Source organism: Paramacrobiotus metropolitanus, unplaced genomic scaffold (genome assembly GCF_019649055.1).
Source record: "Paramacrobiotus metropolitanus isolate TYO unplaced genomic scaffold, Prichtersi_v1.0 Parri_scaffold0000124, whole genome shotgun sequence".
NCBI lineage: Eukaryota > Metazoa > Tardigrada > Eutardigrada > Parachela > Macrobiotidae > Paramacrobiotus > Paramacrobiotus metropolitanus.
In genome coordinates, this window is record NW_026570344.1 from 227147 (window position 1) to 245557 (window position 18411).

Genomic DNA, 18411 nt, shown 5'->3' on the forward strand with positions numbered 1-18411 from the left:
ACACACGAAAACATTGCACTGAAAGATACAGTAATAAATAAGTACGAGCAGGACCTACTGTATACAGGCCTAATATGACGCCTGTGCAGTACGAGATGACGTAGCAGTAGATGAGACGGTTTAACACTGCAGCTGTGCAGAAAATAGTGAGTTATTACGTTTTACGACCTTCTCTAGTTTCAAATTGGTTTACAATCTTTGAGTTTTAAGAGTAAAATGTGTCTATGTTTTATCATTATTAAAATCTAGCGTGGAAGATGGTTTTACAAAGTGGAATTTGAAAAAGAAGCAGACTACTGCAACGACCGTGTAGCTCAAGCCATACTGCACTGTATTGTTCCATGCACGCTGTGCTGTGTTGCATTTGACTTTCTTCTGAAATCTTATCGGCTTTAAATACCTACGAAGGCATTATATATTTTTTTCCTTAATCTCCGTGTTGTAATACCAACGTGGGGCTTTTTATGGATCGAAGAAGCAGAAGGAAGCCCTTATATTAGTACTTACTGTTGAGGCGCTGACTGGAGGAAATCAAGCGTCTGAGTGATATTTTATTCGACGAATCTGGTCCTCCTCTAGCTGTACGGTTCCTTAGATTTCGTAAATTGTTTTTAGAGTCTTGAGAGTTTGAGTCTTCGACCGTTTTCGAAGAATGCTTAATGCTGAGGTCTAACAAAAGTGTAAACGAAAAATTGTTGACAGTGTTTGACGTAGCAGCAGGTGAGCTGGGGAAACAACAGTTATCGCAGAAAAACTTCCCAGTTTAAAACTTTCCTCTTGTTTTTCCATCTCGTGGCAGAAATATGTTTCAGAAAATTCACTTATTTTATTTTGTATTACAAACTGTGTTCAATAATAACGGCAACTCTGAAAATCAACCCAAATCAATCCAGCATTCCGATGTTCTGCATTGGTAACTATTGATAACTGTCTGATCTACTTCGACGTCATCGAACCTCTTATTAGGCCTGTATACAGTAGGTCCTGGTACGAGTATTAATTTTTATCGTAGTGGTAGGGTACGAGCTGCCAGCCGCAGTAAATCGCAGGCTTTTCAACCAACTTGACCTGTTTCCGCTTATCGGCTGGCAGCTTCGATTATTTTTCGTTAAACAGCATGGGCAGCGTAACTGCATGAGGTAATACCACAGAGACTGGTAATACATAGAGAGGACACTCAATACTTTGCAAGTGATTCAGTTTTCCGTGCAGATTAAGACCCCCTGTCGTTGGCCTACCATCCACGAACGGCGGTTGTATCTCAAAATGTGCTCGAATACAACCAATCCATGCAGCAAAACAGGACTGTGCGGATTGGTTGCATTTGGATAACCAACCACAATTGCGCATTAACGTAAATACAGCCAATCCGCATGGCCAAAAAGTGGCACTTCTGCCACTGATATTCGTGTTCGAAGCGGGGGTCTTAAGCTGAACGGCACAGCGGAACGCTGCATTACATGCGATTCGATTGACATGGCCTCTCTATGTATTACCAGTCTCTGTGGTAATACTGCATGAGGTATTAAAGAGCTGCGTAATACATAGACCATGGCATGGGTATGCTTGGCAAACAAAACTTCTGCAAAATCATCCAAAAAGAAGGCTTAAAAAACCAACCAAAGAATTTTGAATCTAACCGCTAACGTAATAGAAGCTTTCCCAAATCTTCCGCCTTCTCTCTGTTAGTTTCTTACTTTTTCCTTTTTTTCCACGTTAAGAATTTACGATAGATGTTGTGCGTACTGGCACCTTTGGTCAGGAAAGATCGTCGACTATACCAGAACGCACACTATTCATTTCGGAACCTATCATCTGTAATGACTAATCAATAGACTGACTAATGATTTGAAAGAAATTGTTCTTCGCAGTGCATTGTTTTGATTTTTGACTCTTTCAGTCATAAACAAACGTGTTATCCCAAGTAAAGTTTCGTGTTTTGAGTCTTTGACTGGCCATCTTCTCTTCAACAATGATTCCTAGCAGCAACCCATTGCGTTTATTTCAACAAATGGATTTATCATCCTTCCTGACATCATCTCTGTACTGGAACACTGTGCCAGGCCGACTGCTCCATGCTCTCCAGAAGCCCCAGTTCGCCGTGACGTCTTTCCAAACCTCCCGAAATTTTCATGGAGAATTGAGAGCCATCTCTCCCACGTCGAATTGTGAGCAAAACGCTCCGCACCCCACTCCGATACATTCGTCAGGCAGTCTTGCACCACAGCGAACCCTGCTGGGACCGCGTTGGTCGCTCCTTTCGCACGTCCCCGTCTACCGTCAGCACACGGCGTATTTCTGCACAACGTGCGGCCACTTCCGACATTTCCATGTGGAGAAACACGATGACCGACGCCGGATGATGTCGAAATCTGTGGAAGGACGCGCGCAGTCTTCGAACGAAGTCAGGACTTCCGCGTCGACCTCTCCTGCTTCGCCCATGGATAACGCCAACCAGAAGACCGTGTTCGACCCTCACAATCAAGAGGCTGATCAGTTTTATGCACTGTTGGAGAAAGGCAAGAGAAATGTCCGACGGAGGGATCCGGATCCCGCTCCGACCATCGCCGAAGAGCAGTTGCGGAAGGAAAGCGGCGCGGATGCGGAGGGGCTCGCGGAGAAGGCAGAGGAGGAAGGGAACAAGAAGGTGACGTTGTGGACAAAATTTAAGGATATGTATAAGAAGTACTGGTATGTGCTGTTGCCCGTGCACGGCGTGCTGTGCGTGACGTGGTATGGAGGATTCTATTTTCTTGCTTCCAGGTAAGGATATTGTACGTGCTTTAGTATAATTTAATTAATCGTAATGAAGAGCCGCCAGTTTTGAATTTTCAGGTTGCTGCAACTTGTTTATGGTTTCTAATTTTGAATTTCCTATTTATTGAATTTTGGAAAAAATTCAATATAAACCGATAAAATTAATTTGGTATTTGAGGCAGCATTCTTTTTTTAGCTTCTATGCTTCTTTTTTTAATGGTATGCAAGGTATGAAATCACTGCGAGCCCATACACAAGGCTAGGAGGCTTACGCAATAGTCCACAGCCACAGGGCACAGACAGAAGCATGCGGCAAATTTACGACCGGTTTTCTGTTTGTGTAAATCTTAATGTAAAACCAAGCAGTCAGCCGAAGTGATAAGTAGCTGCAGTTATAAAATATAGATCGCTTTGCATAATAAGCAGAAAAGCACAATGTTAGATCAACGTCAAAGGGAAAGTGTGTGCTGCGCAAGGCGGCACAGATGAATGATTACAATTGTCCAACGCGTCCCATGAAAGCGATCAGTCCTGTTTTCTCATGGCGAATGGCGAAGATAAATGGATGATCCGCGCGGAATTCTACTGGTGGTGGTGGCATAGACCGCGTCATCATCACCATTGCCGTCGCGGCTGCTGCTTCCGTTCCTTCCTCGTTCACCTCTGAAAATAGCAGAAAATTTCAGATTGTGGCTTAGTATTTTTAACCGATTTTAGAACAATTGTGGTCAATAAAATTGTATTCAAAATTGATTTTAGAAGTGTAATAGAAGGGTCGGCTATTGTTTAGTTAGGATTAATTTCGAAAGTAACATGGTATGTAGAAAGATTGTTTGTTTATTGGTGTTAAATGAATAACCATTAGGAAAGGTCTTAATGAATTCATTAAGACCTTTCTGCAGCTACAGAAGCGGTTGTACAATTTATCAGTGCAAGTAAAGCACTCTCCTTGCAATTAGCCATCCTTAATTCTTACCGACGAAAGCTTTGTGAATAACTTCGCTGCAATGGACTCGCGGGTCATCCGTGCATCGGGACAGATTTGCATTCCTGAACAGTCCTTTAATTCCCATTTTATCCAGCACGGGCTTCATTTGGTATTGCTCTTCCAGCTTGAATTTCGGGAAGTAGACCATAACATCCCGTTTCCAGACTTTCTTCTGTATATCATTCAGAATTTCGACAGTCAATTCTTTCTCAAGCGCACCTAGGCCGTCTTTTTCCCTGGGTAAGATAATCAGCATGGACAGCTCTTCGTTCTTATAATGCAGCTTCAGAAGTTGGTACGGTGGAAGGTTGATTTTGGAATCATCAGACAGGAAGTCGGTATCCCCAATGTGGGTCTTCATCTTCTGGTACATGAGTTCTACGGGTTTCGTGCTGCCGTCCAGATTGTAGAAATCTGCTTTTTTGGTGTTGGCCGATTCAAATTTGCTCAGCCAGTCCGCTTTGAAATAGATGGCGTTGACGAGAACAAACGCAGTGTCAGGCCCCACCGCGTCAGTGGTCACTAGATCTTTTATTTTGTTGTTCGTCTTCCCTTCCACCCACTGATTGATCTCAGACACCGCCTTGACAGCATTGCCCTGAAAAATTTTCATTTTTTAAGCACATATAAAACAATATATTATTATCATTGCGCTTTTTCTAAAATAAGCGCTGATTACTTTATGCGTGTATTTTCTTGATAAATGTGAAAACTGGTTTCCTTTATAAATTAGTCTGTCTTTTATGTGCTTGCGCAAAAAAATTGAACTAAAGTGCTGGTTGCTTTAAAAAACAGGTATATTGCATTAAACTTGGAAACTGTTTTAGCAGGTGCTAGCCTACAAATGAATTTTTGTCGAAATTACCGGTCGTTGGTGGATCTTACTTGGAAATCGACTTCTCCCAATTCGCTGTTCAGATTTTGTTTGATAGCCCGAACATATCCTTCCTTTAGTGGTTGTCCTTGCTGGAAGTACGCTTTGTTGGCCAGGGATAGCTCGAAATTGTTAACTCCCTTTTCGTTCTTACTGGGAACGAAGACGTTTAGGACATCGCTATACTGATTCAACAGTGCTTCCTCTTTCCCACTGAACTTTTGCAGCTGCAGGGTGGATTCGATTTCCGCCTTGGTTTCTCCATCGGAGCCAAGATATGTCAGTAGCAAAGCGGATTGAATGCTCAACGGAGATACAAAGATATTCTTATTCGCCTTTTTCGGGTCGGAAGTGATGGCATGGTATAGGTTCAGGGAGAACTCGTCCGTAGCATTCTTCAGGTCCTCCATAGTAGCGGTGCTGGGTGGGAGCTGTTGAAGGGAAGATAAGATTACACTGGTGGAAATGAATAGACTGTGGTGCAGAATGCTGGAAGTTAAATATCGAAAGCGGCCGTGCAGAATTGCAAATTGAACCGGTTTTCACTTTTCTGTGTCAGGGTGGTGTATACTATATAGCATATCAATTGGGTTGGGTTTATGTTCGTGCCTGGGAGCTGCAGACGATTGGATCAATAAATTCTTGTATTTGTTGTTGTGAATCACTTGGTGCCGTTTCGGTTCGGCTGGGTAAGGTTGGGTAGTCGCGAGTGGCAAACGGTAGTTCTTTGACTAGGAAGTGCGGTGTCTGGAAGTGGAGTTGGCTGTTTTGTATTTAATACGGGAGTCATGGTGGAAGTCACACAGTTAAACGAAAGTTTTATGGACAGTTTAATGTGAAATTTTGGCAGAATTCGGTCTGCACGCCGATATTTAACTGCTGAATAGACCAAACAGATTAGGTCGAAAATAATGAGCCATTATTGCGAATAACATAAGGTGCCGATATCGATCATGCAAAGTTGTTTGCTTGATCTCCGAAGGAATACCGTTAAAATTGAAACTTCAGTAATTTTGTTGTGAATGACGTTTAATAGTTATAGCAGGGCACACAAAAAATGTTTATTTTGAAAAAGGTACTCGTACCAATTACTTACCATTAGTAGGGTAATACAGCTGGGGTTCGTTACATGTACATAGAAGATAAGTTCATAATACGAGTACCTCTCGAGTCTCGACTAAGAATCCGTAAATGTCCATGAATAATGAATTTATTGAACGCGAATATCTGTAGAGTACGTAGAAGCAAATATTCTACGCTGTGCTACGTTAGGAGCCCCCAAAAAATCTGGTAGTATACTGAAAGATGTTAATTATAACGAGTTAGAAAATCCGTAGGATATTATAATAAAAAATAGTTGGTCCTAATCGTGAATCGCTGTAATTACTGTCTTTAGAGTCCAGACTGAAAACCTCACGGCTCAGCTGGCGTTGAATATCGCTTAATTTTATGGCGTTAATTAAAATTGCAGGTTTTTATGGCATTCACTATATCCCTTTAATTGCGTATACAAACAATTAGTTTGCTTTTGTAGAGGCGTGGATGTGATCCCCATGCTGGAGAAAATGGGCGTCAGTGAGACTTGGATTGGTTACATTCGTAAATCTGGAGCCGGTCACTTAGCCGCCGCTTTTGCCATGTACAAGTTAGCCACCCCACTGCGCTACTCGGTCACTCTGGGAGCCACAACAGTCGCTATTAATTATCTAACGAAACGCGGCTACATCAAGCCGGTGCCCAGTGCAGCCAAGATCAAGGAGATGATCAAAGACCGCGGAGAGAAACTCAAAGTCTTGTCGCGACGGGGGCGACGTCGCCTCAGCCGGATTCGGGATAAGTACGGAAAGCTGAAGAAAGATGCGGCCCCCAATGGGAAAATAAAACGGGATTGATTGTGATTGTGCCTTGGTAGTCTTTTGTTTTGGGCTTTCTTAGGAAAGTCTTTTTGTAATTATGTTGCTAAATTGGTATTATGTATTGTACATGTGGCGATCGACAACTGCACTGTGTGTGACTTACTAGAGCGTTTTTTGTTTGGGAGGCAACGAGTGATGCGTATAGTGGTTCCAGTCATTAAATTTTGATAAAAAGATGATGGGCTGCGCTGAGTGGCGATGAGCGTACTGTAATATGCTAATAATACTCGTGAGAATAGCTCGCAGAGTGATGACCACTCGCGCTGGACATGCATCACTGAGAACCGGTCGCGCGTCCCGTACGATGTACGCGCCGGCGCAGCGTACTAGGCATTAGTGACACCTTGTCAGGTGGATTACTCAGAACTCTTGGCATAATTAATGCAAACTGTTCGTTCGAAGATATTTGCGGCTAAAGCACGTGGTACGGAAAGTAAATCATATTTATCAGAAATAATTAAATTACAGCCACACAATAAATGCTATTTTAAAAATAAAAATTTTGCACGGAAAGCACTGACGCTAGAAGTAGGTAGTTCTCAGTTTCTACTCGTAGGTGGTACTGAGTTTTCAAGCATCACGCAACCATCAACAAAGATCTAGGGTAGAAGCGCGGCAATAATGATGCTACATGAACAATAATTGTTCTTAAACGAACGACTGCAACAAAACAAGTAGAGATACGGCGTATTTACTATTTAGGTCCTTCTTTTGAAATCCTACTGTAATATTCAGACTCCAAGGGTTACGCTAACCAAGTGTGAGTAGCGAAACATAAAAATTCAGTACGTGCGTAATTTGAATAAGAGAAGCTATACTTAACTTATCTGAGGTTGAAACCAAATTAATCGTTTTTATGAAAACTCATTCTTATTTCTGATTCTAACATACACCAATCTACTGCGTAAATTTCGTTCTGATTAGGAAAGGTCACCTGCTTTTGTGTGTTATGTCGCCTGCAGTGAAACGCGTTTCTTCCTATTTAAGACTCGAAGATTCTGCGCAGATGTCGGATGCAACAGTAACTGAAGTTGAATGAAAGGAAAAAGAGTTAAACGTACACAAGCCTATAAAATTTCTATCGTGCCATCACTGCCACGTGATAAATGTTTATGTATGCTTTGGAAGCTATTGCCCCCACACACTTCAACAACAACTTCACCCCGCATATCAATAATTGCATTCTATATCCGCATTAATCGCCGCTTTATATAGAGTTTACTGCGTCGGGTACTGCTGCAGAGTGCAGAGTCGCAGACATACCAGCAATTATGAATGAATTAGAAATGATTAACAAGTAATCTTCAGTGGACAAGATAGCTCGTGAGTTTGTCGCCGGGTCCATGACGATGTTTACCCACAATCATAATTCGTAACGGCACTGCAGTGATGCTAGCAACGTGCATACGCAGTGGAAGTGATGCTTGTCCAGTGAGTCTGTCCGCTATGATCCATATAGCATGAACGCGTTATGTCCGGACAAGACAGGCCACTTGTTCCCCATTACCGTAGTACATGTAACTAATAATGTCCTTCCATCGACCCACGAGTGCTGGTACTCGTTCTAGCTTAATTGGACGCTTCTTGGATCCGTCTCACAACACACCTGCACATGTACGACTGTCGCATACGTACCCGTGCTGCACAGCCGCGTCAACATCCGGGAGGATTTAAAGCCCCATCGTGCATCACCAACAGCATCAGTTTCGTCTTCTAGCTCCTGCTCTTCTCTACCGTTTCTCGCTGCTAAGCCGCTGTATCCACGTTTAGTGCGAGAAATCCGGTAATCTGTGCAAATCCACCATGGCCGTTATTTCGCTGTTACTGGTGTCCTGCCTGGCATCCGCTGCTCTGGCTGCTGCCGTTCCCGCCACTTCGGGAACCTCGGAAGTACAGGCTGCCGCTGCCAATGCTCAAACCACCGTCGAACAGCCGGTTGCTGCTGAGAGCGCGTACGGGTACCGTGTGTCTGGTTGCTTGTGCAATTTTGCTTAGCCATTGTTTTGTGTTGTTGGAACTTGCGACATGTGTCGCCAACCAATCGCATGCCAGATCCTTAATGAATACATTATTCCGTATCACAGCAATAAATATCGCTTTTTAAGATTCAGTTATTCATTCCATTTAATTTACTTAATCCTCCATAACTTCGCTTTCGAAATGATAATTAACGCCTCATATGTATATGTATGTAACTTCTGGATGACCGGGAAAGTGACTCTTTATATGGTTAATATTCTGCACAGGTACAACAGCTACAACAAGTACAACTCCTACGGCAGCTCCGGCTATGCTCCTCGCAGCTACGATTCCGGCTACAGCAACTACGAATCCTATGGCACACCCTACGTGACACAGAGCTGCTACGGTCAATACCCGGGAGTGACCGGAAATGCCAATTACGATTGCAAATCATACTCCGTCTGCCAGGCTGATGGCCGTCTGGACATCCTCTACTGCCCACCGTACACCCGCTTCAACAACTACCTGGGAGTCTGTGATTGGCATTTCAAAGTACGTACCAAGCACTTGTACAACTTCGGCCTATGTACTTAACACATTGTGTCCATCACTTACTCGTGGAAGTAACTCGTATGCAAACGTGCACCCTGTCACCGTTGACGACACGGGCGAGACGTTTAACGACAAACACCAATCTAATGCAAATTGAAAAATTATAATGTTTGCTTTTGGGTATTGAGAAATTCCACGTTAATTAGCGGTGGACAATATGAATTTGATTTTTTAAACAACCTTTTAATAAGCTTCCCCCATTGTCCTGTGTAGGTCGACAGCTACTGCAACCCCATCTACAAGGAGGAATACAACTACAACTCGTACGACAACAAACAATCCTACGGTTATGACTCTTACAAGGCGCCCAGCTACGGATCGAGCTACAACAGTTACGATAACAAATACAACAGCTACGACAACAAGCACAGCAGCAACTATGACAGCTACGGTCATGGTTATGAGCACAAGAGCAACTATGGCGGCAGCTATGGATCTGGCTATGATTCCTACGCTCCCAGCTATGGACACCGATCGTCCTACTCCAAGAAGTACTAATTTAATCCGACAGGTTTTATACGGCTCCTGTATCATAGCTCGGTGATGCTTTTTTGTACTTCAAGTTTTTATATTACACGAATTTATTGTGAACGCGCTGGAAACGGCTAAGCGTAAAAAGCAAAAGAAAAAATCCGAATTGCACTGTGATCGAATAAAGCGAACATTACTGTACTTGCGCTTGTTAAATAAGTACATCACTTCCAAGCTTAAAAAAGCTTCAGATTAGTCGATTGGGGCACTCTACAGGAATAAATATTAATCACAAACCTACGCACTACAAATTACGACTGCAGTTGCACAAATGCTCGACCGCTTTAATACACACCGTATTAGGTAGCATGGCATAAGCGTACAACATCAACCATTTCCACATAAAAACACTAGGTACTAAGTAAACAGCGGCACCTTTAACAAAATCATATCCTAACCTAAATTTTGTATCAGTACCCATATCTATTATCGACATTCTGCCGAGCAATATGGGGATTAAACTGAGAATTATACTTCTGCGAGCCTCTGGACGTCCGACTCCGATCATCAGCAGGCACCGGCTCCGACTTAATGGGCGCACCACTTTTCACTGCCAAAAGCTGCAGCGTTCGTCTCTTCTCTTCCGCTTCACGCCGCAAACGTTCAGCTCGCAGGGTTTCTATGCTTTTTGACTAAAACAACAGAATCCATTTTGTTATCATGACAATCTCACAACTATTACTTTAACAGCTTAACAACGGCTTTACCTGGTTGATGTTTTGTGACGCGACGGCGGCGGAAGGAATCGATGCAGTAGAGACTGGATCATCCTCCGTCGCATCTGCATGCTTCCGCTTTTTGTGTTTCTTCTTTGATTTCCGAGACGGACTAGGCGATGATTCACGTTTAATCATTGCATTATCCGCACGAATAATATCTTTCCGTGTAGAAGAGTTAGCCGGGGTAAACGCTATGGCACGAGGCGGAAATTGCGGTTGTGTGCGCTTAACCTCTCGAGCGGAATCCCGCTTTGCAGCGGCCTTTATCGCGTTGATTGGATCGTAGAAATCCTTGATTTTGTCATCGGAGGATTTAATTTGCGGTTCAACGCGATGCGGTATGGTTAAGCCGCTGGAGGTCGGGATGTCGCGGCGTTCATCATGAGAGAGAGCGTACCAAGGTGCAGCATCTGCAGATGATAGGAATGCGTTTGTGAAGTTGCAATCACGTAGTGTATACAACAAATTAAAATGAAAATACGAACAAAATTCGTACAAACTATGCAACAAACCCATCCCTGGAGCATTTGCTAATTCGGCTGAACAACAGATAATTCGGCTATTAATCAGACAACAAATCCTCAACATCCCGTTAAAAATGCTCAATTACCCTTCATTTTGTTCTGATTAAAACTTTGAATTAAAAGACAACACAATCAAAATACACAGCGAGCTTCCAGGACAGAAACGACATCGCCATCTGGTGTTATACGATGCATATAAAAGGCATACGCGGTCATTCTAGCTGCCAGACTCTAGCAGTACTCGTACTGTACATCATCTCCTTCAGCACTTACGTTGTGCTTCTTGTGCACTCTGTCCAAGATACGTGAGGTAGCCAATGCTCTTTTCATACTTCTCCTTTTCCGCACGTTTCTCGGCCTCATGTTCCGCATTGACGACAGTGGATCCCTTCTGTAAGACACAAGTCCGAGGTCAAATCCGAGAGAAAAAGCATGAAACGCGTATTCTCAAAACAAATTCTTACAATCTAACAGAAATTTCAAACGTACTAAAATGGCAAAACAAACTCCGTTGAAAGTCGGAAGTATAAGCTTTTTGGCCATACGGTGATTAACAAGTATTAAACACCATGCTATTCATAAGCATAAGCACTGAACTACAGTGTAGTGAGTGCACTCACAAAACCATTCAGCCAATGCTTTACCCTTCCTTTTGCCAGACGTAACGAGCAATGAATTTACCAAATACCAACAAAGCCACTTAATATGTTCAGTTGCTCTAATATTTCTGCGTCGAATTACCCCGAATTTCTCCGCATCTGTGAACAGATTGACATGTTCCTGTGCTCCCTGATCGGAAGGAAAGATCTCGGATAGAAAACCCTCTGCACTGACAACGGTGGCATCACGAATATCCTCGTTGTCAGCGTCCTCAGCAGGCAGGGACGAAGCAGACTCACTGACAAACTTCTCACCCAACAGCACTGCATTCCGGGCTTTGGCTTTCTCCCGCAGGAGAGTTGTGCGTGCTTCTTGTTCCTACGAAGTAGCATTGTAAGCAAAGAATCCCGAAAACATCAAGCTTCACAACCAGCTGCGGATCAGCCAATACTTCAGTATTAGGAACTTGCAATCATTTTTTTATTTCTTATCATAAATAAATAAGCAGGAAGCATGAAAATCTGTGTGCTTTGTTATGGTTTTTATCAGAATCTCACGGCTAACGCGATGCGTCGCTGGCGTTCTTCCTCCTCCTCGGCTGCTTGGGCTTCGTCACGACGCACTCGAGCGATGTTGTCTTTGGTGCGAACATGCCATCTACACATCAATAATCAATTCAACATATCCCGCCCAACGTTATCTATACCGAGTCACCAAGATATAACGTAAGTACCTTTTCTTCGGCAGAATATTCATGATGGCACTGTTGGCACAACATCAAATCCAAGCTCTTCCAGACTTTCCTCAGGTTACCCCCGGGCTTCGGGTTACCCTTTCCTCGGGTTCTGCATTCAGAAGAATCAGAACAGCAGCAGAATGTCAGAGTTCAAACGAAACAGAACCAAAATTTATGGAAACTACCGCAGTCAACTGTAAAGCTCGGAATAACGGATCAGCTGTTTATTTGTAAAGCTACCAACCAGAACTTTAAAAACCAAAACAAACACGCTCCAGATGTTGAAACCAGGAGCAGAGACACCCGAAAACCTTTTGCTGATAATTATTGTAACTTCCAACCGGAAGTGAAATGGAATATCCTAGTAGCTGCCGCCCGTTAGGGCCGTGGAACCTGAATCTTTGATTTCCTCCGAAAATTTTTGTTTTTAGTAATTTGAGTACTGTTACTGTACTTTTCAGTTTTCACCGTCTCTTTTGACGTTTTTTACTAAATTTCACACATTTCACACTTGGAGATGGCTCTGTGTATCGGAATTATGGGTGCAGAGGTGAGCTAAGTGTCCGTCATTATGTGCACAACATTCACGGAATCACGGTTTGTCATTTGTGTTCTTATTGTTAGGGCCCTCTATCACGCAGTTACTGTGACTTACATTACATTATTACGCTAGTTACTTACGTTACTAGTATGTAAAATAAGTAATACCGATAAAGTATCACGTTTGATAATAGCTTTATTTATTACTGCACAGAATCAGCCGCTGCTGATCAAAATCAGCTCCTCCATCCAGGAGCCCATTAAATTCCACTATCTCCTCCATTCGGCTCTGGACGTCGTGGAAGAGAAAACACAGCCATCGCAGAAAACTCCCGGTTCAATATCGTCGGGAGACCTGCGCGATCTCTATTTGGGTGAGGATAACTGGAGTCATTTTATTATTACCCGTAGATATTAAAATTGAGCAGTTTAGCTGGAGGTGCGACATTGTTAATGTTGGCAGATTACCGTACTGTACTGTGTCTGTAGTTGTACATACTGTTATCATTTATGTGCACCTTCCGATCGAGCGATCAATGATTTGCTTACTTTTGCAGGCTTGCTGTACCCATCTTCTGATGAAGTCAGAGTGTATGTGGTTTTCATTAAATTGCTCAAAGTTATTTAACTGCAGTTGAGTGTAATACTTCTGTGTGTAATACTTCTCTGCATAAATAAGTATTTGCAGGATTTCCATAATTTTTTACTACTGTATTTCCATGCATACTGTATTTTCTTGGACTGTGCGTAGTTTATGTATATATATATTATTAAATCTTTTCAGAGATTAATTTTTCTGTTCCATTGTTTTATAGCTATGCCTACTGTACCTGCACAAAAACTAAGATGATCCTGGTGGTTGAATCGGCCAATACCGCACTGAGGGAGAATGAGATACGCGCCGTAAGCTGTGCTATGGTTTAAACTGTAGCTTTATAACTTTTTATGCTGTTTACAGTTTACACTTTCAGTTAAATCTGCCGAAAATACTGGCTGGGATCTATAATGCAGTGCGAAACTAAAAATTGACGGTTGAATGAATTACTTACATTATTATATCATGATTATGCAAAAGTGGTACTCTCCCATGTTATTCTGGGTAGTTACAGGATGAATGACGAATGCAGTGTTGCTTATCTTGTCGACAGATGCTGCTGTGTTATAATAATTCTGTTTTTTTATCTAATTCACGAATTTGCTTAATTAGGTAATACATTGAAATGCTGTTTTTGCGCTTGCAGTTGTTCCGTCGGTTGCACGTTGCCTATGCGAATATGGTAATGAATCCCTTTTACGAACTGGGACAGCCCATCAGTTCCAAGTGAGTAGTACTTGCAAAATGCTTCCTGTTAATTGGTGTAGGAATGTTTCTCTTGCAGGTCATTCCATGAGTTTGTGGAGACAATGATAAAAAGCTGAAACACCCAAAAGGGAGTACAAGCTTTTCTGTGATAGATTTCTCTTTGGTACACATTATTTCATCGCAGCTTTTATACTTCTATTGCGTTTTCTTCGCAACGCCGATTTATTATAGTAAAAATTGTGTTTTGTATTTCTGTATTGTATTTTTACGTCGCCATTAAGTTAGATAAGTATATTCGTAATTCGCATATTCAGCAATACCGTCGGTGGTGCAAAACGAAGTCAAATGATGTATTGTGGCAAATTAAAGCTAAAGGTTGCATTTGTCATACCTCAAAAAACCATTTCATTGTTGGGAACAGAGCGCGTTTAGATTCCAGTGTATCTGATGCTGCTGTCTTGTTTTAACACATAGAAACGTTAGGAGAAGTTAACCGTTACTGAACGACCACCTGATTTCTCCATCCTTTGCTGGCGTAGGGCATTATTAAAATTTATCTTCACATTAGTAAAAACCGGCGTTTTCTGCATTGAGCGGTGCTTCCGAGGTAGGACCATGATTGACATAGCACAGCAGAAGGTGTTGTGTTGAAAGTTTAAAACCTCGTAAAATATCCACGCTGATGGCCAAGTCTGCAGCGGCGATCTCCAGTTCGAGAAAGTCTTGGTAGCGATCTTCACTCCTAAAGCACAAACCTGCATTATGTTAAGATGAATTTTTCAATTTGTTCAGATCGAAATTTCTTCACAAACTTAACAAAAATTTGTACCAACGAATTTGGTAAATAACCTCGAAAGTAAATGTAAATACCGGTATCAGAAAATTAATGGGATTCATCAGTCGTACCATGCCAAGAGCTTAACGATATCCCATGCACTTCTTTCACTGTTCAGTACTTCCATAACCGCCGCTTCTTGAAATTCGTTCAACGGTCCGGCAATTTTGGCAACAAAATCCCAGCTGGCTGCTTCGTCTTTCCACTCGGTAATCTCAATGGTGTGATCATCAACGTCCACTTGTAATATCTCCTGTTGCTCGCCCCACCAAGAACCCAGACCATTCAAAAAGGAAGCCGCTAAGACGCACTTTCTAAAAGAATTATTAGTGTTTTCCTTCTAAACTTCTACGCATACTTGCATGCAGTCTCATTACATGCAAGTTTTATACGAGACAGCGTGTAACACAAATTTTTTTAAGTGAACTTGGAGACAGTAGTGCGAAAATACGAACTACGAAAAGAAACTTGGAAGAACGCAAATATCGCACTAAAAACCAAACAATTTTACAGTAGTTTATTTTAAGTTTATCGATGCACGGTACAATGTTGTACGTACTTGAGTCTGATTTCTTTAATCCACTCAGGAAAATTATACTGAAAGGCTTCCATTGGTAGCAACAAGTTCACGAAGGTCACTGTGCAGAATTTCTCAGTAACTTGTGGCCGGCATGCGGCTAGATGGTTGAAGATGCGCTCGAAGTCGTGGTACACGGCAAAGTAATACTGGCTGATGTCAGAGGTGTCAATTTCCGGTGCGACGGATGCTGGTGCCGCGACGAAAGTCAGACTGCGAGTTTCCGGGCCCAGCAGCAAACCGAATACGTGTTTGTACCACTCAAACCGGCCGTTTCCCAAGAACACGGAGTGGATCATTTTGTCGCGCCGTTCCAGCGTTAAGTGTACGGTGCGGCGGAGAAAAAAGTCGGATATCACAGCATTCCACATGCGGCACACTCTGCAAATTAAGCTTATTGACCGCCACCGAATCATGTTGCTGTGTACTCTAAAATTTGCCGCAGAAGGACAAATACTTAACCGGTAATTATTCTCACCCTGAAAGCTTGTGCAGTTCTACAGAGTCGAAGTACTTGAAGATTTCAATTAGAACGTCGATGGGTAGGTCGGCAAATGAGCAACAGCTGTTTTCTGGTTCACTATTGGATCTGGTGTAGTTTTCGTTTCGGTTGCCAGTGCGGCTGTGAACGATGCACGGAAAACATTTCTGTAAGCACAACAACAGAAAGTCCCAAGTTTTGATTCGCAGTTTTGTTTTGTTTTCAAAACATAAAGATTTTCTGCATAGATATGTGGCGTATATAATAGAACCTTGTATAATCCACAAGTGCAGTCATCATTGTTAGCGTTAGCACGTTGGTTGCACACTCGAATCCACAATTTGTCCATAAGTATGCTGACGCGAAAATTATGTGGTACCAGCTACGTATATTAGCAAGAAAACAGAAGTCACAGAGTACTAGATTAACAAAAAACTTGATAATAGGAAAAGCATATGGTTCAGACCAGAAAATCCATATAAACTGAAACATTACGACGCAGTATGCTAAGAAACGTTAAATTTTTGTGGAATACTGAGCTATAGTAAAGAGCGAAAGTATGTGCAGCTTTTTGCTCATGCTTTCAGACATGGTACGTCAAGTTAATAGTAGTGTCAGCTACTGTTTGCACGTGTGCGCTGCTTTTTTTAGCATCCGGCAAAGTTTTACTCAGAATCACTGCGTACAGTGATATGTAGCACTACCCACGAACGTAAAAAACTGCGGGCGGCAGATCCCAAAATGTAATCATACACGCTCAAAAGATATGACTGGATGTAGAAGTTCAAATTGTATGTACGGCATGTTTTACAGATAATTCCACAGAAACCGCCGTATAAAATTAACTGGTATTGTGGGGTTTTGTGGAAAATTCCTTCAGGCTTCGATTAGGTACTATATATATATATATATATATATATATATATATATATATATATATATATATATATATATATACAAGAAACGGCCTCGGCTTCGCCTCCGCGTTTCTTGTGATTCACGACCACTTTATTTGATTTCGATTGAATATTTACTTTAGCATCACATCTATATTTCGCGGTAATATAATTGGTACATCGCAAAAGCGCAAAAACAATGGTTTCATTTAATAATTACAGATTCTCTCAAATCAGTATTAAATCTCTCCACTAGATCCATGGTTCTCTGAACGCCAGACTGAACCCCAACCTGATGCTTCTTCTCAGTAGTGGCAGCTCGGTCACCCGCTCACCTTGAAGGGCTCCGTACACGGGACATTACTGGTATCTCGGTCACCCACTCACCTAATGTGCTCTGTCCACTAGAAAGGAGTGATAGCTCGGTAACTAGCTCACCTAGGGTAGTGGGTTCTGTGCATAGAACAGTAGTGGTAGCTCGGTTACTCGTTCACCTGGGGGACTGTCTGCACTAGACTGTTGTGGTAGCTCGGTCAATCGTAACACTGGACAACAGCGTTAGCTCGGTCACTTGTTTACCTAACGGGCTCTGTGCATTGGACAGTAGTGGTAGCTTGATCACTCGTTCAACTAACGGGCTCTGTGCATTGGAATGGAAAGTAGTGGTAGCTCGGTCACTTGTTCACCTAAGGGGCTCCGTACACTGGAAAGCAGCGTTAACTTGGTCTTAGAAGGTAGCTAGCGTTAGCGTTAGCTTAGAATAAGCAGATGCCGCTTCGCCTCCGCGTTTCTTGTAATCCAGGGCCGAATCAATGAATAGCTCGGTTACACATTCACGTAGCGGTCACTCACTATGTCAATTAGCGATTTTGCTCACTGGACAGTAGTGATAGCTCGGTAATTCACTCACTCGATTAGCGATTTTGCTCACTAGACGACAGTGGTAGCTCGGTAACTCACTCACTCAATTAGCGATTTCGCTCGCTGGTCAGTGAAGGTATCTCGGCCACTCACTCACCTTAAAATAATAATTAATGCGGCTCTTTGCTTTTAGCAATTGTTTAGAAGAGTGGTCCTGCAAAATCAAACAGCCCGCTGCCCGTATGGTTAGGACCAACCATTATATTACAAATGTGCCGGCATCGAAAATCGATAGTAGGCTAACTTGTGATTACTTACTTAAATTTGTGGTTGGTGTTGTACGAAAATAAGTTCATTTTATTCCGTTTAATTTGCGTATTTAATAATTTATGTTGCGTATTGTATCCAGGCAAAATTTTTCAAAGTTTCAAGGCCACCTTGAAACTGGGTTGGATCATATGCGGCTTCGTGCCGGCACGATTCTGGTCGGACGTATTCAAAACAAAAGTCATGTGACGCACTTCTGGACCACGGCCGATCTAACTGTGGTATCAGATTTTGAAAGTTTTTGGTTAGAGAGATCTCCAGACTGTGGGGAGGCCGCGCGTAATATTGATCATTTTCTTAATATATATATAATTTAGTGCGCATTTGCAAGGTACGACGATTTGTGAAGCGAGTGGTAAAATGGAGAAATAC

The 18411-nt window shown here is 42.4% G+C and overlaps 6 protein-coding genes across 8 annotated transcripts; 3 read left to right on the forward strand and 3 right to left on the reverse strand.

Moving 5' to 3' along the window:
• Positions 1-159: 159 nt before the first annotated feature.
• Positions 160-6712, forward strand: LOC129598512 (protein FAM210A-like). Of its 2 annotated transcripts, XM_055496464.1 has the most exons (3): positions 160-581; positions 1901-2763; positions 6154-6712. In XM_055496464.1, exons 2-3 carry the CDS (start codon positions 1973-1975, stop codon positions 6509-6511), a joined length of 1149 nt encoding a protein of 382 aa, XP_055352439.1. In that variant the 5' UTR covers positions 160-581; positions 1901-1972; the 3' UTR covers positions 6512-6712. The 2 variants fall into 2 exon arrangements, with proteins under 2 accessions (XP_055352439.1, XP_055352438.1); XM_055496463.1 differs by lacking the exon at positions 160-581 and having other exon boundaries at positions 1547-2763.
• On the reverse strand, positions 2942-5174 carry LOC129598511 (leukocyte elastase inhibitor-like). Its single transcript, XM_055496462.1, has 3 exons — positions 4631-5174; positions 3734-4343; positions 2942-3420 (listed from the first exon to the last, which is right to left on the reverse strand). The coding sequence occupies exons 1-3, from the start codon at positions 5027-5029 to the stop codon at positions 3251-3253; spliced, it is 1179 nt and encodes a 392-aa protein (XP_055352437.1). The 5' UTR covers positions 5030-5174; the 3' UTR covers positions 2942-3250.
• Positions 6713-8221: 1509 nt separating the features above from the next.
• On the forward strand, positions 8222-9781 carry LOC129598509 (uncharacterized). Of its 2 annotated transcripts, none has more exons than XM_055496458.1 (3): positions 8222-8493; positions 8782-9049; positions 9323-9781. In XM_055496458.1, exons 1-3 carry the CDS (start codon positions 8339-8341, stop codon positions 9605-9607), a joined length of 708 nt encoding a protein of 235 aa, XP_055352433.1. In that variant the 5' UTR covers positions 8222-8338; the 3' UTR covers positions 9608-9781. The 2 variants fall into 2 exon arrangements, with proteins under 2 accessions (XP_055352433.1, XP_055352434.1); XM_055496459.1 differs by having other exon boundaries at positions 8222-8487.
• A 131-nt stretch (positions 9782-9912) lies between these two features.
• On the reverse strand, positions 9913-12523 carry LOC129598508 (leukocyte receptor cluster member 1 homolog). The gene is made up of 6 exons (XM_055496456.1): positions 12217-12523; positions 12041-12140; positions 11625-11861; positions 11157-11274; positions 10348-10769; positions 9913-10272 (listed from the first exon to the last, which is right to left on the reverse strand). Exons 1-6 carry the CDS (start codon positions 12237-12239, stop codon positions 10051-10053), a joined length of 1122 nt encoding a protein of 373 aa, XP_055352431.1. The 5' UTR covers positions 12240-12523; the 3' UTR covers positions 9913-10050.
• A 109-nt stretch (positions 12524-12632) lies between these two features.
• On the forward strand, positions 12633-14450 carry LOC129598519 (trafficking protein particle complex subunit 2-like protein). The gene is made up of 6 exons (XM_055496473.1): positions 12633-12769; positions 12974-13133; positions 13317-13350; positions 13575-13662; positions 14001-14080; positions 14139-14450. The coding sequence occupies exons 1-6, from the start codon at positions 12737-12739 to the stop codon at positions 14176-14178; spliced, it is 435 nt and encodes a 144-aa protein (XP_055352448.1). The 5' UTR covers positions 12633-12736; the 3' UTR covers positions 14179-14450.
• On the reverse strand, positions 14332-16493 carry LOC129598518 (uncharacterized). The gene is made up of 5 exons (XM_055496472.1): positions 16227-16493; positions 15953-16122; positions 15457-15855; positions 14969-15211; positions 14332-14804 (listed from the first exon to the last, which is right to left on the reverse strand). Exons 1-5 carry the CDS (start codon positions 16302-16304, stop codon positions 14627-14629), a joined length of 1068 nt encoding a protein of 355 aa, XP_055352447.1. The 5' UTR covers positions 16305-16493; the 3' UTR covers positions 14332-14626.
• Positions 16494-18411: the final 1918 nt, after the last annotated feature.